Source organism: Pleurodeles waltl, chromosome 4_1, assembly GCF_031143425.1.
Source record: "Pleurodeles waltl isolate 20211129_DDA chromosome 4_1, aPleWal1.hap1.20221129, whole genome shotgun sequence".
NCBI classification, from domain to species: Eukaryota; Metazoa; Chordata; class Amphibia; order Caudata; family Salamandridae; genus Pleurodeles; species Pleurodeles waltl.
In genome coordinates, this window is record NC_090442.1 from 634137193 (window position 1) to 634153160 (window position 15968).

The window sequence follows — 15968 nt, forward strand, 5'->3', positions numbered from 1 at the left end:
AATAGAGTGTTCAGGGAGAGACACATAAATGAAAATGTTAATGGTGTAAACCAAACATTTAACAGAATTATTATGTGAATTAACCCATTAATTTGGACACCCACTTGGATGTGGTTTAAAAAGGGATTTTCACAGAAAATAAATAGTAAATCACAAATTCAACAGTCTTTCCAAATGCATCATTGTAAATGGAAATCGGGTACAAAAAGTTTTAGAAAAGAGACAGGCTGTGAAAATATTACATAAAATATTTATCATGTTGATAAATGTAGCTCCAAAACATCATTCATAGAAGGGGAATATTATAAGACACAGTTTTTTCATTATAAGCCATTTTGCTTGGCTTGATGATTATCTATTAAAGCGAGCTACCACTACTATATGGTGAACTCATTGTCTCTATGGTAATTGATCATAATTTCTAACTGCCTTACTGGCCCAGTAATCAGCGTTGTCAGGTTTCCCTTTAGCTGTCACAGCAGCTCATAAATATGTGATGTCAGATGATTGGGCAATGAATGTGAGACAAACAGAAGTGATTGCACAACAGAGAAAACAGTGATAGCCAGTTACATTCAGGCAAAACAAATGCCTGAAACTCCAAGCGTTGTGGTTGTTTTTTTTCTTCTGCCAACTGGACAGTCAATGGAATATCTTTTACAATCAGACTGAAATGAAACATTAGGGGAATTTTTTTAATGAGTGAAATGTTACTCTGTTACTGTTTTATCATTTGAATGAATGTAAGGTAGGATAACTTACAAAGAGCCTCTTTTAATGAGTGACTAGGGAAACAGATGCCCCAGAATGAGATGCTGACTCTGTTGTGCATTATTTAGAGGTGAACCTCTTTTCCTCCTGTGAATGCACCCTCCTCTCATCCTCTGTAAAGAAGTGGTAATAAATATCCAGCATTACATGTGTTGAGGACATTAGGGGTCTGATGTAGATCTTGGCAGATGGAATACTCTGTCACAAAAGTAACGGATATCCTCTCTGTAATATATTACCATCTCCACAGGATATAATAGCATCGTAATATGGCAGATGGGATATCCGTCATGTTTGTGATGAAGCATTCCTCTCCGCCAAGATCTAAATTAGGCCCTAAGTATCTAACGCTTTAGGCTTTCTTAATGTAAACATGCTCCTAAAACAGATATGTTTTTAAGGTCCTATGAAAGTCTTGGTGACTATCTGTCAGATGTAAAGTGGCAAATAGTTCCAAGAATTGGTGGGCAGGTAGGGAAACAGTGGCTGATAGTTGCAGCCCTGTGGTTCTTGCGGATCGACAAAAGGTATAGGTGCGCTGTAAGAAAACAAAAAAATAGACTAGCAAATTCATTTTCACTGACGGTACTTGGGACATGAATGATAACATGATTGATGCACTAATCAGAGAGATATAAACTTGGTCTTACAAGAAATAAGTAGCCAGTTAGAGGAGGAAAGAAAAGGAGACATTTGGGCATAACGAGGAAGTTGAAAAATTACCCATGTGGCAGCTTTCTGAATTCTGAAGAGTCAGGGCAAAGGAAAAGCAGGAAGAGCCAGAGAGAGTGGATTACAGTAATCAAAGTGTGAAATATTATTTGCTAGGACTACTGTGGGAAATTAGGTAGCTAGTTGAGGGATGTCAACCCTCCACACACAACAACCACAAACCCTGTCAAAGTGAACCACAAAAAGGCACTAAATTAACCTCTGCTTACCCATTGTGTAGTGTGGCACAAAAGAAGTCAGGACTAACATAGAGGCACGGTGTAAAGTATTTAATGCAGCACTTAAACAGTAATAAACTAAAAACACAACACAAGAATAATCCCTTCCCAATTTAGAAAAATAGCAAGTTTTTTAATAAATAAAATGACACCAAAGTAAATGAAATTCAATCAATAGAACCACAGTTATGAATTTTCTGATATGTTTAGTGTAATTTTGTGTCTAAAAGATCAAAACGCCAACCACAGGCATTTAGAAGAAATTTTGAAGAGAAATGTCTGAGAAGGTAAAGTTCAGCGGGGGAAGGCAGCTGGCAGTTTCCAAGGATGAAACATCATCTGTGGGGAGCCTCTGGATGAAGTCATGGTTAAGATTCCTATGTTTGAATGTAGTTACTTTTTTGGGAAGTTGACAATCTCTAGAGTGACAAAGATGCAGGCTGTAGCTGATAAGGGCTCCTCAAGGCTGGATACCTTTCAGAAGAGGAGCTTCTGAACTGCTGTGGAGAAGAGTGTAGTGGGAGATACTACAAAGCCAGGCTGACCCTCCATGCAATTTTATCAAATTGGCTAACAGGTAGCTGTGGTCTCCTGTCAGTTCACGTTTTAGTAAAAATGTTTCCAACTTCTAAGATTTGGTTTTTGGGTGTTTGGACACCTTTAACCCCACTTCCAAGGGTCCAGGACAGCTGAGAAACCACTTTGAGGGCAGGGCAGGATCCAGGTGTGGGTTCAAGGAAGTTGGAGTTGCTTTTTGTGTCCCTGTAGCTCAGGACAGGAGGCCAGCTAACTAGCCCTTGGAGTCACTATGGTAGTCTTGTTAGCAAGGCAGGTCTCATGCAGCAGAGCAGATCTCAGAGGGTATAAGGCAGGTTTCAAGCAGCAGGGTGGTCCTCTGGTGGCAGCCGGGCAGTCCTCGGAGGTAGAAAGCAGGCCTCAAGTAGTAGGGCAGTCCTCTTTTGGGGGTCCTATGGTGTTCCAAGAGTGAACTGAAAGGTTGGTCTTAGAGTCAAATATTTACTCCTGGTGTCAGCCATTGAAGTGGGAAAAACTTCTAGACTCCCCTGGGGTCAAGTCCTTTGTGAGTGTGCTGGTGGCAGTCCATTTGAAATGTAAGTGGAGCAGGGAACAGCTCCACCCCACCCCCATCCTGCCAACACTGAGTTCCCCTTTGTCTTACTGTCTGGAAGGAATACACAAAGGTCAGTTGCCACTCCATTCACAATCATGTGACCCAGGTCACAGGTTTTAAATAGTTAGGACAAGAAAATGCCAACTTTCTAAAAGTGGAATTTTCAGAATTGTGACTTAAAATTTGACTTTACCATGAAAGGGGGTTTTAATTTACAACTCTTTTGAGACCAAACCTGACATTTCTATTTCTTCCCAATCGAAAAGTAGCACTTGTTAAATGTAACAAGGTAACCAAATGTTATTTTAATGGAGTGTTAAGTGCCCACAGTAGTGAAAATCATATATGGGAGTTTTACTATTAAGACAGATAAAACTTAAAATATATGCATAACTTTTTTAATACTCTGCACCCTGCACTATGTGCTGTTTAGGGCCTACCTTAAGGGTGAAATATGTATTAAACTGGGAGGACAATTTAATTGTTAAGATTCATTGGATTGCTTTATCATGAGAGATTGAAGAGAAAGTAGAGATTGAAAGAAAATCAGGCCAGAGGTGTTGGAGCCAGCAAGAGGGGTTGTGGGGAGTAAATAGCTCCTACATGAAAAAAAACTGTGAGGACTTTATAATGTATTGATAGAAACTCACAGAAGGAATGTGCGGGTTTGACTGGACTATCACAGTTGGAGGTAAAGGCTAAAAATGTCTCAATTATAGAAATGTCTTTAGAATGGTTGGAGGTTATAGAGAAACGAATGTGCTGACAGCTCTGACTTTTTCTCTATATTGTGAGAGGGATGAGGGATGATCAGTAGAGATTGCATTTGATCAGGGAGTATTCTGTCATTCAGGCTGTTTCAATATTTTTAGACAAAAACCTAATATCTTTAAATTCATCGGTAAACAAAAAGGCTGAAGGAAAGCAGTATAGATTTCTGGTGTTTGAAGAAGAGTTAGTTATTCAAGGGAGTTGGTGATCCATGTGCTTACCTTTTTCATGGCATCAGCGATAGGAAGACTAAGGCCCTCTTTACAACATTGGCAGTCTGAGGACCACCAAAGCCGTGGTGGTGGTTGGACAATAGCCATACATAGGCTTGTGAAAAGCCAGTGCTGGGGGCACCAGGGGGGCCCTGTACTGCCCACGCCCAAGGCCCCCCTGCCCAACACCCTCAGAATGCACACTGTCTGTAATGGCAGGCAGTGTGCATTCCAAGGGTGCTGGGAGAACCCTCTCGGTTTCCACTGGGCTGACTGGTGGGAAACTCAGATTTCTGAGGTTTCCACCAGACAGCCCAGTGGAAACCTTGTAATCGGCCTGGGGAGGAGATGGCCAGCTCAGTGGTGGTCTCCTCTCCATGGGGCTGGCGGGCCTACGATCTGCCGCAAACCTCATTATGAGGCCCTATGTGTTAGAGGATCCTGATAAATAAAAACTTCAAAATCACGAATGCTTAATTTTTTAAAGAGACATATTTGCAATGAATGGGTGCATAAGAAGCCTGGGGAGGAATAATCCAGGGCAGAGCCCAACTATATTTCAGAGCTTTGAGGTGTTACCATGTGACTGTGAGGGAGCTAAATGATTGAACCTCAGGTGAAGCAAAAATAGGGTTGATCACATGACCTGCCATATTGGTTGGACCCACCACAGGTTAGTGAATGCCTAAAGGGAGAATCAAAAAGATTACAGGATATCAGGTAAAATCTTTTGGTAAAGCCAAACATTAAAACTGGAATTTTAACCAAATATTAAAACTGCAATTTTAACATAGCAAGATTCAAACCCAGTTAAGTAGGTGAGACACAATTTGAGAAGGAATTGCTGGATCTACTTCCTGAGACTGGAAGAGGGTAGACAAGAATGGTTGAAAGAGTGCAACATAGAGAAAGATAGATGGAAAGGGTATCTCTATAAATGGCATCAAGGTCTCTGCCTTTTCTAAGTAGCAGTGGAAGGTGCATAAATTGTAGTTCAAAGAAGTAGCTGGCACAGGATCAGGCACCGAGCGTCATGAGTCCAAGATTAAGTAATGAAAAAATCCAGTGATCCTTGCATACTAAATCATATATTTCAATATTATGTCTATTGGGTGACCTGGCTTTGAAAACAATACAATCTGACTGACTAGAATGGGTGGTGCCTGGGGAGAACAAAGGTAGTGCCATACTATCCGGTACTTTCCCCTTTTTCACTTCAAAAAATACTCTGCTCTGTAACTGCTTTGCTTGCATTGAAATGACCACCAGCAATATGAATTATTGTAAAAGGGTGAAAACTAAGGGCCAGATGAACTAACAGAGCATTCTGTAAAAGGGATCGTAATTAGCACTCTGGCTTTTACCAAATGCATTTACATTTTGTATTGTAAACTAACCTACTAATAAAATACCCAATCACAGTGGGTCAAAATTCTACCTACCCCATGAATATTAATGAGGTAGATCACCAATTGTGACCCACTACAAATTGCTGCCATCACAGAGACTGTGGCATGCTGGAGTCAGTAGACCACCATATCTGATTGCTTTTAAATAAAGCAATCATTTTTTTTTTTTAATGGAGCTCGCTTTCTTTAAAGAAAACAAAATGCATTAAAAAAAAGAATGAAAAGTTTCACAATTTTTTTTTAGGAATAGGCAGTGGTCTATTAGACCACTGCCTATTTCTAAAAATAGTTTTTTTCAACATTCACAAAAGTTGAAGAGGTCCATTTGGTATTTCTTCCCATTGGTGAATGAGTGATCACCTCCTTTGAGGTGTCTCTAAATATTAATGTTTTGTAACTGGATTTCAGTCGCAAAATATTATTACATACCATAAGGAATCAAGATTTGGAAGGGAAACCCTAAACATGCCCTTTCCAAATAACGTTTTGGTATGGTTTCCTAAACCCATTTCCAATTCAGAAAACTTCTTTGGAATAATTCAGTACACTTAGTGCATCTGACAAAGAGTTTTCGCGCTGGTAAACTCTCTTATTGAATCGGAGGGTTTGAAAATGTTAAACTCCTTTGTCCATCTGGCCCAAAATGACGAGAATTCACCACTGAAAATAAAGATCAGATTTTAAATACTCGTGAATAGGTAATAACAGAAGTTTATAGATGGTTAGGGCAACGGAATTGTTTGCCTCAGGTAAAGTTACATTTTGTTGATCCCTTCCCCGTGAAATATGGCTATATTAGATACCTCATGAGCAATTTAGTTTCTATTATTCTGTAGCTTCCAGGCGTCATACAATTATCTGCTTCACCTGCTGTTGGCAAATACCAGTGGTGCTACTTTCAGCCAGACGTGAAGTTATTCTATTGGCACAAATGCACAATCATTCCCCCCTTGAGTTTACTGCGAGCAGTGAGCTACTCCAAGTAGGGGTGATCGTTTAGCACTGGAGGCATTCCTTCCACAAAGAGGCCCAAGGTCATTTAGTGCAGTATAAAAATGTATTTATTGAATATGCATGGCAGAGTTCCATTCTATGCCCCAATACCATTGGCCAGACCGAGGAGCTGCTTGCTTCCATGGACGGCCTGCTAGAATTGTCCAGGATGAATCATGGGGGAAGAAGGTGGTATTCCACCAACACAGGGAGACCGCCAATGAAGTTGTTTTGCTCTTCTGCACGCCTCCAGCTGCCCCCGCGGTGCATCGGTGTGCCTGACTCTCGTGAAAACAGCAGACGTGCTCTTATACCTAACCGGTAACATGAATGAATTGAATCCATCCATTAGTGTGTGACTTTTTTTAAAATAAAACCTCAGATCTTTCCATAGCCAGTAACATTTTATCAGGACAACCTGTGTACTGCAGATCACAGTTCTGTACGCTGGCAGGATCAACTCAGGTTTTATCCTTGCGACGTTTGTAAAATTGTAATACTCGACTGACTAGGAACAACTCGGTCGGTGCCCTTTATTATAATAAAAATGTAATTGCCTGCATGATACCCTCTCCCAATAAATCTCACTTTCATCAGGCCCCTCGTTTTCTTGAGTGTATGGTGCATCATGCTAATACCTCTGTGATTTCACAATATGATTTCACAACGGCTTTTATCTTCCACGAAAATGCAAAATTATTTACTAGCCACAGCCCTTAAAATGTGTGTTTTAGCTTCAATCACGCATGCAAAATCAAAATGCTGTAAAATGTATCTAAACCACATTATCTTGCATCCAAATATGTCTATAACTTGAAAGAAACGGGTGTATGGATAAAGCAGGAAAATCACCTTTTTGTGTAAAGCCTTTTACATTTTTCGAATGCAAGACTATAGCGATGGATGTGCACAACTAAATCATAATCAAAGAAGCACTTTGCTCAGATTTATGAAAAATGTGTTATCTCCTGAACCATGCAGGCAACGTTAAATATGATTCAATTCCAAAACAGCAACCAGACGGAAAAGAGTATCATGCCTTAACACTTACAGAAAGTTATGTTTTCGCTGTTAGTCTGTCACCCAGTGTACCTCTCACGCACATCTTCTGTGAATTATAAAATGTGCTGAAGGGATGTTGCACATTTTTCGAAAACTGTTTTGATTGGATTTTGTCTAACACTTAATCATGCCAGTGTCTCGTATCCAGTTCATACAGTTTACAAAGTAAATAATTTAAAATGTTACTGTTAATTAGGGACTCCGGCCCAGTGGTACATTTCAGACCTGGCATCTTTCGGCTCCTCCGTCTGTGCCTCTTAGCTCTCTCGGATGCCTCTCTCCAAGCTCCCGACATCTCTTTCAGCTCTCCTTTCCACACTTCTTAGATGCCCCTGCCGTTCCCGCTGCTCCTCGAACGCGTCCTTCAGCTAGTGTGAAGGAGTAAAGATTTAAAATATATTCATACTGTCTCTAATATTAAAATAAGCAATTAGTTTAGTGTTGACTATTTGACCATTTGTCTACTGTGATTTCATTCTATTTTCATGACTTTTATCAGGTTGTAAGTATGCTTACATAGTGGAAAATTCTACTTTGCGTGTACTTGTGTTGAATTTTTTTTTACAACAGTATGGACATTTACAAATACAATACAATCAGAACATAGAAAGGGATGAGCATGGTGTGCTTTTATTGAAAATGATGAACACTTGCTACTAGAAAATATTTAAATGACATACTCAGTTAAACTCGTGCTCGCACTTCCGAACATTTCAATAATTGGGCTCTTTTTTGCTATAAGATACGTTCCTGAAATCCAAAAGAAACACCACTGCAGCTGAAAGTTTTAACAATTTTAACATATAAATGGTAAGAAAGTGATCAGGCATTTTGTATTGAAGGTGGTGTCCATTACAGATGAGTAAACTAGCAAACGACTGTCATAGTCATCAAGCTAATATTTACATTGCACTTATTGGTAGCTCGTAAATATTTTTAACCTCATCACTTTAAATATGGTTTAACTGTTGCAAATTAACACACAAATTACTTTGCTCAAAAAGTGGTAAAATTCCCCTTAGCAGTGGTTCCCAACATGTGGTCCGCGGAGGGGGTCGGCTACTGGTCAGAAAATTAAGTAATATTAACAGATTAGGTTCCCAGCTTTCAGTAATGACTCACTGAGGGTCCATGGATTCCAATAATGATTCAGTGGCAGTCCCCGGGTTCCAATAATGATAAAGTGGGGGTCCACAGAAGTCAAAAAGTTGGGAACTACTGCTCCACATAATAAAAGGCATAAAGGCAATGAGGCAAACCCAATAACCCAAGCACCTGGGTATCTCAGTTTATACGGAAATATGTGGCCCCAAGGGGGGGGAGTGTATCCCTTAACTCCCACGACAACAATTTTTCCATTCTGAAAAAGGAAACCTTACAAACCCAAAGGTTGATGGAACATGAAAAATATTGTTTTATTTAGTTATTAATATCACTCAATATAATCAGGTGCCCCCATGAAATATAACGGTGCAGTGAAAATGTGATTAGTGTGCAATTATAATGTGCCCAGTGTTATATACATTACATACAGTTCGTGGTTAAGAACAACAAAGGAAAGAGTGAACTTCTAAGGGACCCCTCCAGTCCAGGTGTCCAGAAGTCACTCATTTCATTCCAAAATAATCCACAAGAATTAATGTAAACATTTTGATGCCAGAATTACAGGGTCATCATCAGGACAAATATCTTATTTATAGAGGTAGCACCCTCATCATAGCAATGAATTCAAGCTTTTCTTTGTAATGCATCCATTTTGCAATCATTGATTTCCCGCATTACTCATGGACCGAATATCCTTTCCCCTATTATTTACAATATAAATCTTAAATGGACATCTGCTTCAACACATCCACGGATTCATTGCAAAACTCTCCGAAACAAATCCTTTGTCCGCTTTTTACTCCTTGCTGACAAACGCCAATTAGTCAGTCGGCAAGGAGTAATATTTATTTATTTGTAATTAAACCTTGAAATGTTAACTGGCAAAATTTAATTTCTTTGAGGATTTAGATTGAAAACTTTAATTACATTAATTGTGATGGCCCTGAAAGACTTTGAAGATCAATCTTTCATTCACATTATGTTACTTCCAGCACTTGACATAGGTGTGTGAAAGTGCAGACACTCACTGTCCTACACAACCTTTTTGCTATTGAGAAGTGCCAGCACTTTCTAACTTAAAGTATTGCCTCCAAACAGAGCAGTGGTGCTTCTCTCCTTTTCCAGGTAAAGAAGTGCAGGTACTCCGAACATGTGAGTATCTTCCCTTTAAAACACTTTTTACTTCACAAAGCTTCTTTCTACGACTTCGCATGAATTTATACAGCTGTTATCATTTTAATGTTAATTCAACTAATCAATCTCATTGTGTTTATTTTGGTTGATTTACTGTTAAACTGTGTTACACAGCCGTAACATTTCTTACCTTAATTGGGAATTTAAAAATATTAATCCATCATCATTATTGTATTTTTAACATTAATATATGGAGCAAAACAATGTTGCATTTACATATGTACAAGAAATATCTCTTTTATTGACTAATGTGAAAAGGAAAGAGAAGTAAGGTTTAGACAGGTCAGGAGCAGATTCTGAGTAATAGTGGAGGAGTGTCGCCCCCTGCTCAGTCAGGCAGTGACAAATATTTATTTGTCACTGCCTGACTGAGCCAAGGGAGTAGCCATTGGAGTCTAGGGAGGGGCGGGCCATGCCAGGGAGGAGTGGTGGGCATTTGTAAGTGCGCATTTCAGTTTGGCCAGCCATCAAAGGTCGGCCAAACTGACATGCACACTTATATTTCTCCAACCCAGCTTTATAACACAGCTGGGTTGGCACAGGCTCCCTGTGCATGAGTGAGCGTCTAACCGGCCCGCTCAGGCCAATCACAGCACTGCTCTCATGAATGATTTAGCATGAGAGCAGAATCTGATTGGGAGCCTGTGCCTTGCGCCCTGGGAAGAGAGGAGCGACATAAAGGTGACCAGCAGCGGGAGTGTCAGGCAGCAGCAGGTAAGTTTTCTAAAATTATTTTGAATCCCCTCCACCAACAATTCTCTTCTTCATCCCCCACACCGCCACCCTTGATTGGCCGAAGCGGCCACTGAGACAAGCACTTCATTAACTCTTATATCGTAGGCTTATGAAAAAGTCAATTGAAAAAGCACAATGAAGCGATGTAGTTAGCTGTCAAAAAAGTCTAAAGATGGGCCTTTCACCACATAAACTCTTAACCCATGGTGATCTACAGCAACTGATCAGGCAGTCCATGGATCTGGTCTCCAAACATTATTTTTTGTCAATAATACAGAGCAATTTCAGTTGAATAACTATGTGAAGGAGGTTCCTCCTACGAGGATAATACTTTCATCAAGTAACAATATAAGTTACTTGTTGTCTAATGCATTGCCTCATTAATGTATTTGATACATTTAAAAATATAATCATAAGCATTTTGAAAACATTTTAGTTAGAAGCTGATTGTTAGTTCAGGATGGAGCATGTGTGAAGGCACACAGCCACTGTGGACATTAAAACACTCTCCGACCTGAACCAGCAGTCAGGTGCTAACTAAAACACTTTAGAAATGCTTATAGTTTTCTAGAAAGTCATAACAATTTCACACTTATAAACAGGGTCGGACAGGGAACCCAAAGCATCCCTGGCCGAGGTGGGGGGCTGCAAGTGTGAGGCATTGCTCCTTTTGTTATTGGATGCCGATATTGCAGCACCACTGCAAAGCCGGCCCCCAGTAACAAACCGTCCCTACTGCTGCAAAACCATCCCCCACCCCTCTAGCTTCCAGGGGAAATGCTGATGTCCCCTTCGGCCAGTCTGGCCCTGCATATAGAGCCGAGGTTCTCAGTTCTCTCAAATATATTCCCAAAAGGTCCCTGTCGGCTGCATGTTCTCCCCTCCACTGCTTTAGATAGCCAGGTCTTTGCAAACTCCAAGCACCTACACTTCTTGTATTGCAAAGGGTGCATGGCTGAATTTTTCAGCAGAGCTGAAATACTTCCATAGGGAGAGTCATCACAACGTTCCAATAGGCGGCATAATGAGTCTCTGGTCTTCTAGCTATTATGTCCCTTTTTGACACAAAGACCCTGCATTGTCTCTACCTTTGTCCGCTGTAAGCTGCATTGCTGCCCTGTGTCTAACCAAAGCCAGTGTCAATCCAGTTACAACTTTTGTCCCACACCTTTCTGCCAAGAGCTCTGATTTGACAAGGTTTCCTACTGATTTATACATGTGACCTTGGTTTCATAACGGTGGGCAGTGGTTCTTAAACTTAAACAAGCACTTGCAGAGGCAAGTAAATGTTTTGATTTCATATTGTTTGCTTTTCTTTAGGTACATTTTGCATAGTATTGTTGACGTTCAAATAGTAAACATGGCTTGGATGTGCTTCATTTCCAGTCTTGATTTAATGGGGTAAAAATCTATGTGTATATATTAAGGAGCCACACTCAAAATGCGCCTTGTTAACCCACAGGGCAAGGTGCCTTATAAAGGAAAAGTTGCAAACTACATATTTGTGAAACAGGTGCCCTCACATTGACTGAATGTCAAAAAGCTGTTTTCACTGCGTAAGTTTAAGCTACATTCTCAAGGAATGATCTAGGTGTAATAAAAAGCTTAAATTCACACATCCGACTGTGAAATATGCTAGCAAAATAAAGTTACTTTTCACTCAGTTTTCGGAATCTGATTTAATTGGGGAAATCTGATTTTAGTAGAAACGTAACCTTCCAAAATGTACTTTGGGTGCTGCCTGAGCCCCAACTGCCTTTGATCCAGTTTTCCATTCAACTAACTTCCTGATGGGAGTTAACAGTCCTGCTCTCCAAAGAACAAAGCATTGACTCCGGGCCAAGGAAGCAAGGGTGCTGTCAACAATTCACCACTTAATAGGGAACCTGGACGACAGGAGGTTACCTCCTCTAAATAGGGATGTGGTTTAGAGAGGCCCAGAGACCCCTGAAGAAGAGGTTACTCATCTTAGATTTATTGTTTGTACGAATTTTTACAGTACAGCCAGACGAAATGCTATTAAAGGAGATGTTTAAGGGAGAGAAGGTGACAGGATAGAGTAGGGAACATTCTGTCTGAGTGCAAGAAGTCCCAGGAACGTCTACCTGCTATTTGCACACAAGGACTGACACTGCTCTCCACAACACATAGAAACTCCGAGACCCAAAAAAGTCAGGGATGCAGTCAACAACTGGCCATTATTCATCTGTGAAGAAAAATAGTTGGGGAGCAAAGGTCAGCGTTAATACTACTTCTTTTTAGTTGGAGATGACAAAAACAGCTCCCATCTTCATGCCTAGGGCCTTCCTAGATCTCAAGCCACATCACCACAGCAGATGGAATAACTACAGTTTACTCTTGAAGATGTTATATTACCTCCCCTAAAAAAGCATATAGACACAACCTCATACACATCCTCTAACTACCATAAACCCTCAGACTTCAGACCACACATTTCAACTCATGCACATTAATACTCACTCTGCAGTAGTCCATACACCAGAAATTGCAGACCTCATCTCCTATCACAAGCTTGATGCCCTCTTCATCACAGAAACATGTTTCACACCCACATCTTTGCACATCCTAGATCTCCTTCTTTCCTCAGGTTACAGCATCTATGGTGTGGGCCGCATGCATAAGAAGGGAAGAGACACTGCTGTCACCCATAAGACCTAAAAGTCCTGCACACCAGGCAAGCAAATAACACTGACTCCATGAAACTGTTGACATGCCATTCTCTCACTCTGCAACTCAGACCATCACCTTCCTTCTCACCTACAGACCTCCTGGCAGAATCAAGAATTAATTGATGAATTCTCACGACCCTTCACCACCCTGCTCTATAAGACATGCCCACACCACCCTCTTGGGAAACTTCAACCTCCAAGACAATACAAGTAAAAAAAAAAAAGACACCATCTTCAAATGTATCAGTACATTCAATGTGGTACAGCATGTCACACACCCAACACACTCTAAAGACCACATCCTCAATCTTGTCTACACAACATCATCCACAATCCAATACAAACCACCCATACCCTTGGTCTGGACTGACCACTTTGCCATTCCTGTATTCCAGCTGAGCATAGTACCAACAAACCAAGGTTAACACAAAAGAAAAGGCCAAACCTTCAGATGCTTTAAATACTTGTCCACAGACAACGTAATGGTTGAAATCATCTCTCACCGGTCAACTCCACTTCCGATGCCAACACCCTTTGAAACTGCTTCAACAATTTTTTTGAAAGCTAAGTGAACATCACACCTCAAATACAACATGCAAGTGCAAGCCAAACCTTTCAGAAGCTTAGTATTATAAAAACCTCTCTGACAAATGATCCATCCACAGATAGGAAAGAAAATATATGAAAAGCGGAACTCCAGAGGAACCCTCGATACTGAAGGCCCTTTGTGCAACATGCATGCAGCTCATCACATCAGCCAAAGTTACATACTATACATTACCATCAAAGAATCATTCAAAAGAAGCAAACCGCAGTTCAAACCAATTAAGCACTGCATCAACTCCCTCCCAGACACACCTGTTACTCTCTCCACAGAAAAGTGCACTACCTTCAACCTGTTCTTCAATGAAAAATGCAGACGGTTGGACAGCACATCAGTGACGCCAAGCCTGCTTTACCTCTCCATCCTACCCCTTTTTGTAGAATCCAGGAAAGGTCAGCCTGCAAAGCTCCATCTCTCATAGATATGGCTGACAAACTTAACTCCTTCAAAACCAGTTCCTATGAAGTTGATGTCTTACTATGGACCTTCATCAAAGCTCTTTCTTGGGATGCTCTTTTAACCCTACTTACCATTGTCAATGCCTCCCTCACTCAAGGCTTCATCCTAGAAGCTTTCAAGACTGGACAGTTCCTCCTCTCACTCTTAAAAAAACCTATAATAGGCCCTGATGACCTCACAAAGTACCAGTTCATCACACATCTACCATTCATAAGAAAAATCACTGAAAACAGTCTGGCCCTCATTACGACCCTGGCGGTCGGTGGTAAAGCGGCAGTAAGACCGCAAACAGGCCGCCACTTCACCATTCTGACCGCCATGGCGGTGAAGACCGCTGTGCTGGAGATTGCGGTCTCCAGCCCGGCGGTCGTCACTAGACCGCCGACGGTATCAGGACCCTGCATACCGCCATGGATCTCGGGTGGTTGGGAACCGCCATGAGATCCATGGCGGTAGGCACTATCAGTGCCAGGGAATTCCTTCCCTGCCACTGATAGGGGTCTCCCCCACCCCCGCTACCCCCACGAATCCTCCCCCCACACCCTCCTGCCGCCACCCCCAAAGGTGGCACAACCCCCCTCCCCACCCCGACCCCGAACATGCACATATACACACCCCTACATGCACACACCCCAAACATGCACATATACACACCCATACACGCACACATACACCCCGACAACACATATCCGCACACAGACACACAGACATGCACACCGTCCGACCCGCACACATTTCACATACCCACAACACCCCAGCACACATACACTCACTCACTCACCCCCCTCTACACTCCCACACGCACAAACCCATGCACGCACACAACACCCCCCACACCCTTCCCTAACGGACGATCAACTTACCTTGTCTGTTGATCCTCCGGGAGGGGACGGGATCCATGGGGGCAGCTCCGCCACCAGAACACCGTCACCAGAACACCGCCACACCGAATCATGGGACGTGATTCAGTGGGCGGTGTTCTGTTGACGTGGCGGTGGAGGTTGAGCAACCTCCACTTTCCCGCCATCCGCCAGTATGGCTGCTGCCGGCTTTCCATACGAAAAAGGACGGCGGGCTGCCAGTGGTCATAATACGTGGCGCGGAAGACCGCCACCACTGGCGGTCTTCAGCACGGCGGTTCCTCAGCGGTCTTGCGAAAAGACCGCTGAGGTCGGAATGACCCCCTCTATGTTCAATCCCAAGATCACATCAATGCTAACCATCTCCTGCAGAACTACAACTACCAGTCTGGCTTCAGATCACAATGCATCACAGTTTTCTATCACATGCGGAGTCCCCTCTGGTTCCATACTGGCCCCGGTCAACTTCAACATTTACATGGAGCCGATTAGTACTTTGCTCTCAGGTAACAGCATCAAGATGCACCAATATGCTGATTATACACACTCTACTTGAAAGTCTCCTCTGCTTCAGACATCCAACGTCTTAAACACTGCTTGTGCATCATGCAGACCGGGATATTCAGCTTCTGCCTGAAGCTCAACCAAACCAACACACAATCCCTATTATTTGTGAAGAACTACCAACAAGATAGAGCACAGCTGTGGCTCAATGACATGAACCTTCACGGACTTGAACCCAAACTGTCACCAAATGCCAAAATACATGGTTTCACTGTGAACAACATCTTCCCCAGGTAACACATTGCTAAAAAATAAAGACTACTGCTACCATCTCTATCTTTGAAAGACTGTTTCTTCCAGAAAGCGACTTCCGAACTGATGATCAAATGCTTTGGATGGTGGTGATGCCCTACTCCATGGCCTCCCAGACTCCCCACTAGCAACCCTTTGGGGCATCTTATATGCCTCAGTACATCTGATTGAGGGCCTAATATGATCACATGTCCAACCATCCGGAT

At 42.0% G+C, this 15968-nt stretch overlaps 1 protein-coding gene across 1 annotated transcript in view; it reads right to left on the reverse strand.

The window, feature by feature from the left end:
• The window catches only part of TAFA2 (TAFA chemokine like family member 2), a 1054087-nt gene that overhangs the window by 15319 nt on the left and 1022800 nt on the right, over positions 1–15968 (reverse strand). The window contains exon 7 of the mRNA XM_069229068.1: positions 7526–7668. Within this exon, the coding sequence (XP_069085169.1) occupies positions 7558–7668 (111 nt within the window). The 3' untranslated portion in view covers positions 7526–7557. The remainder of the gene's footprint in view (positions 1–7525; positions 7669–15968) is intronic.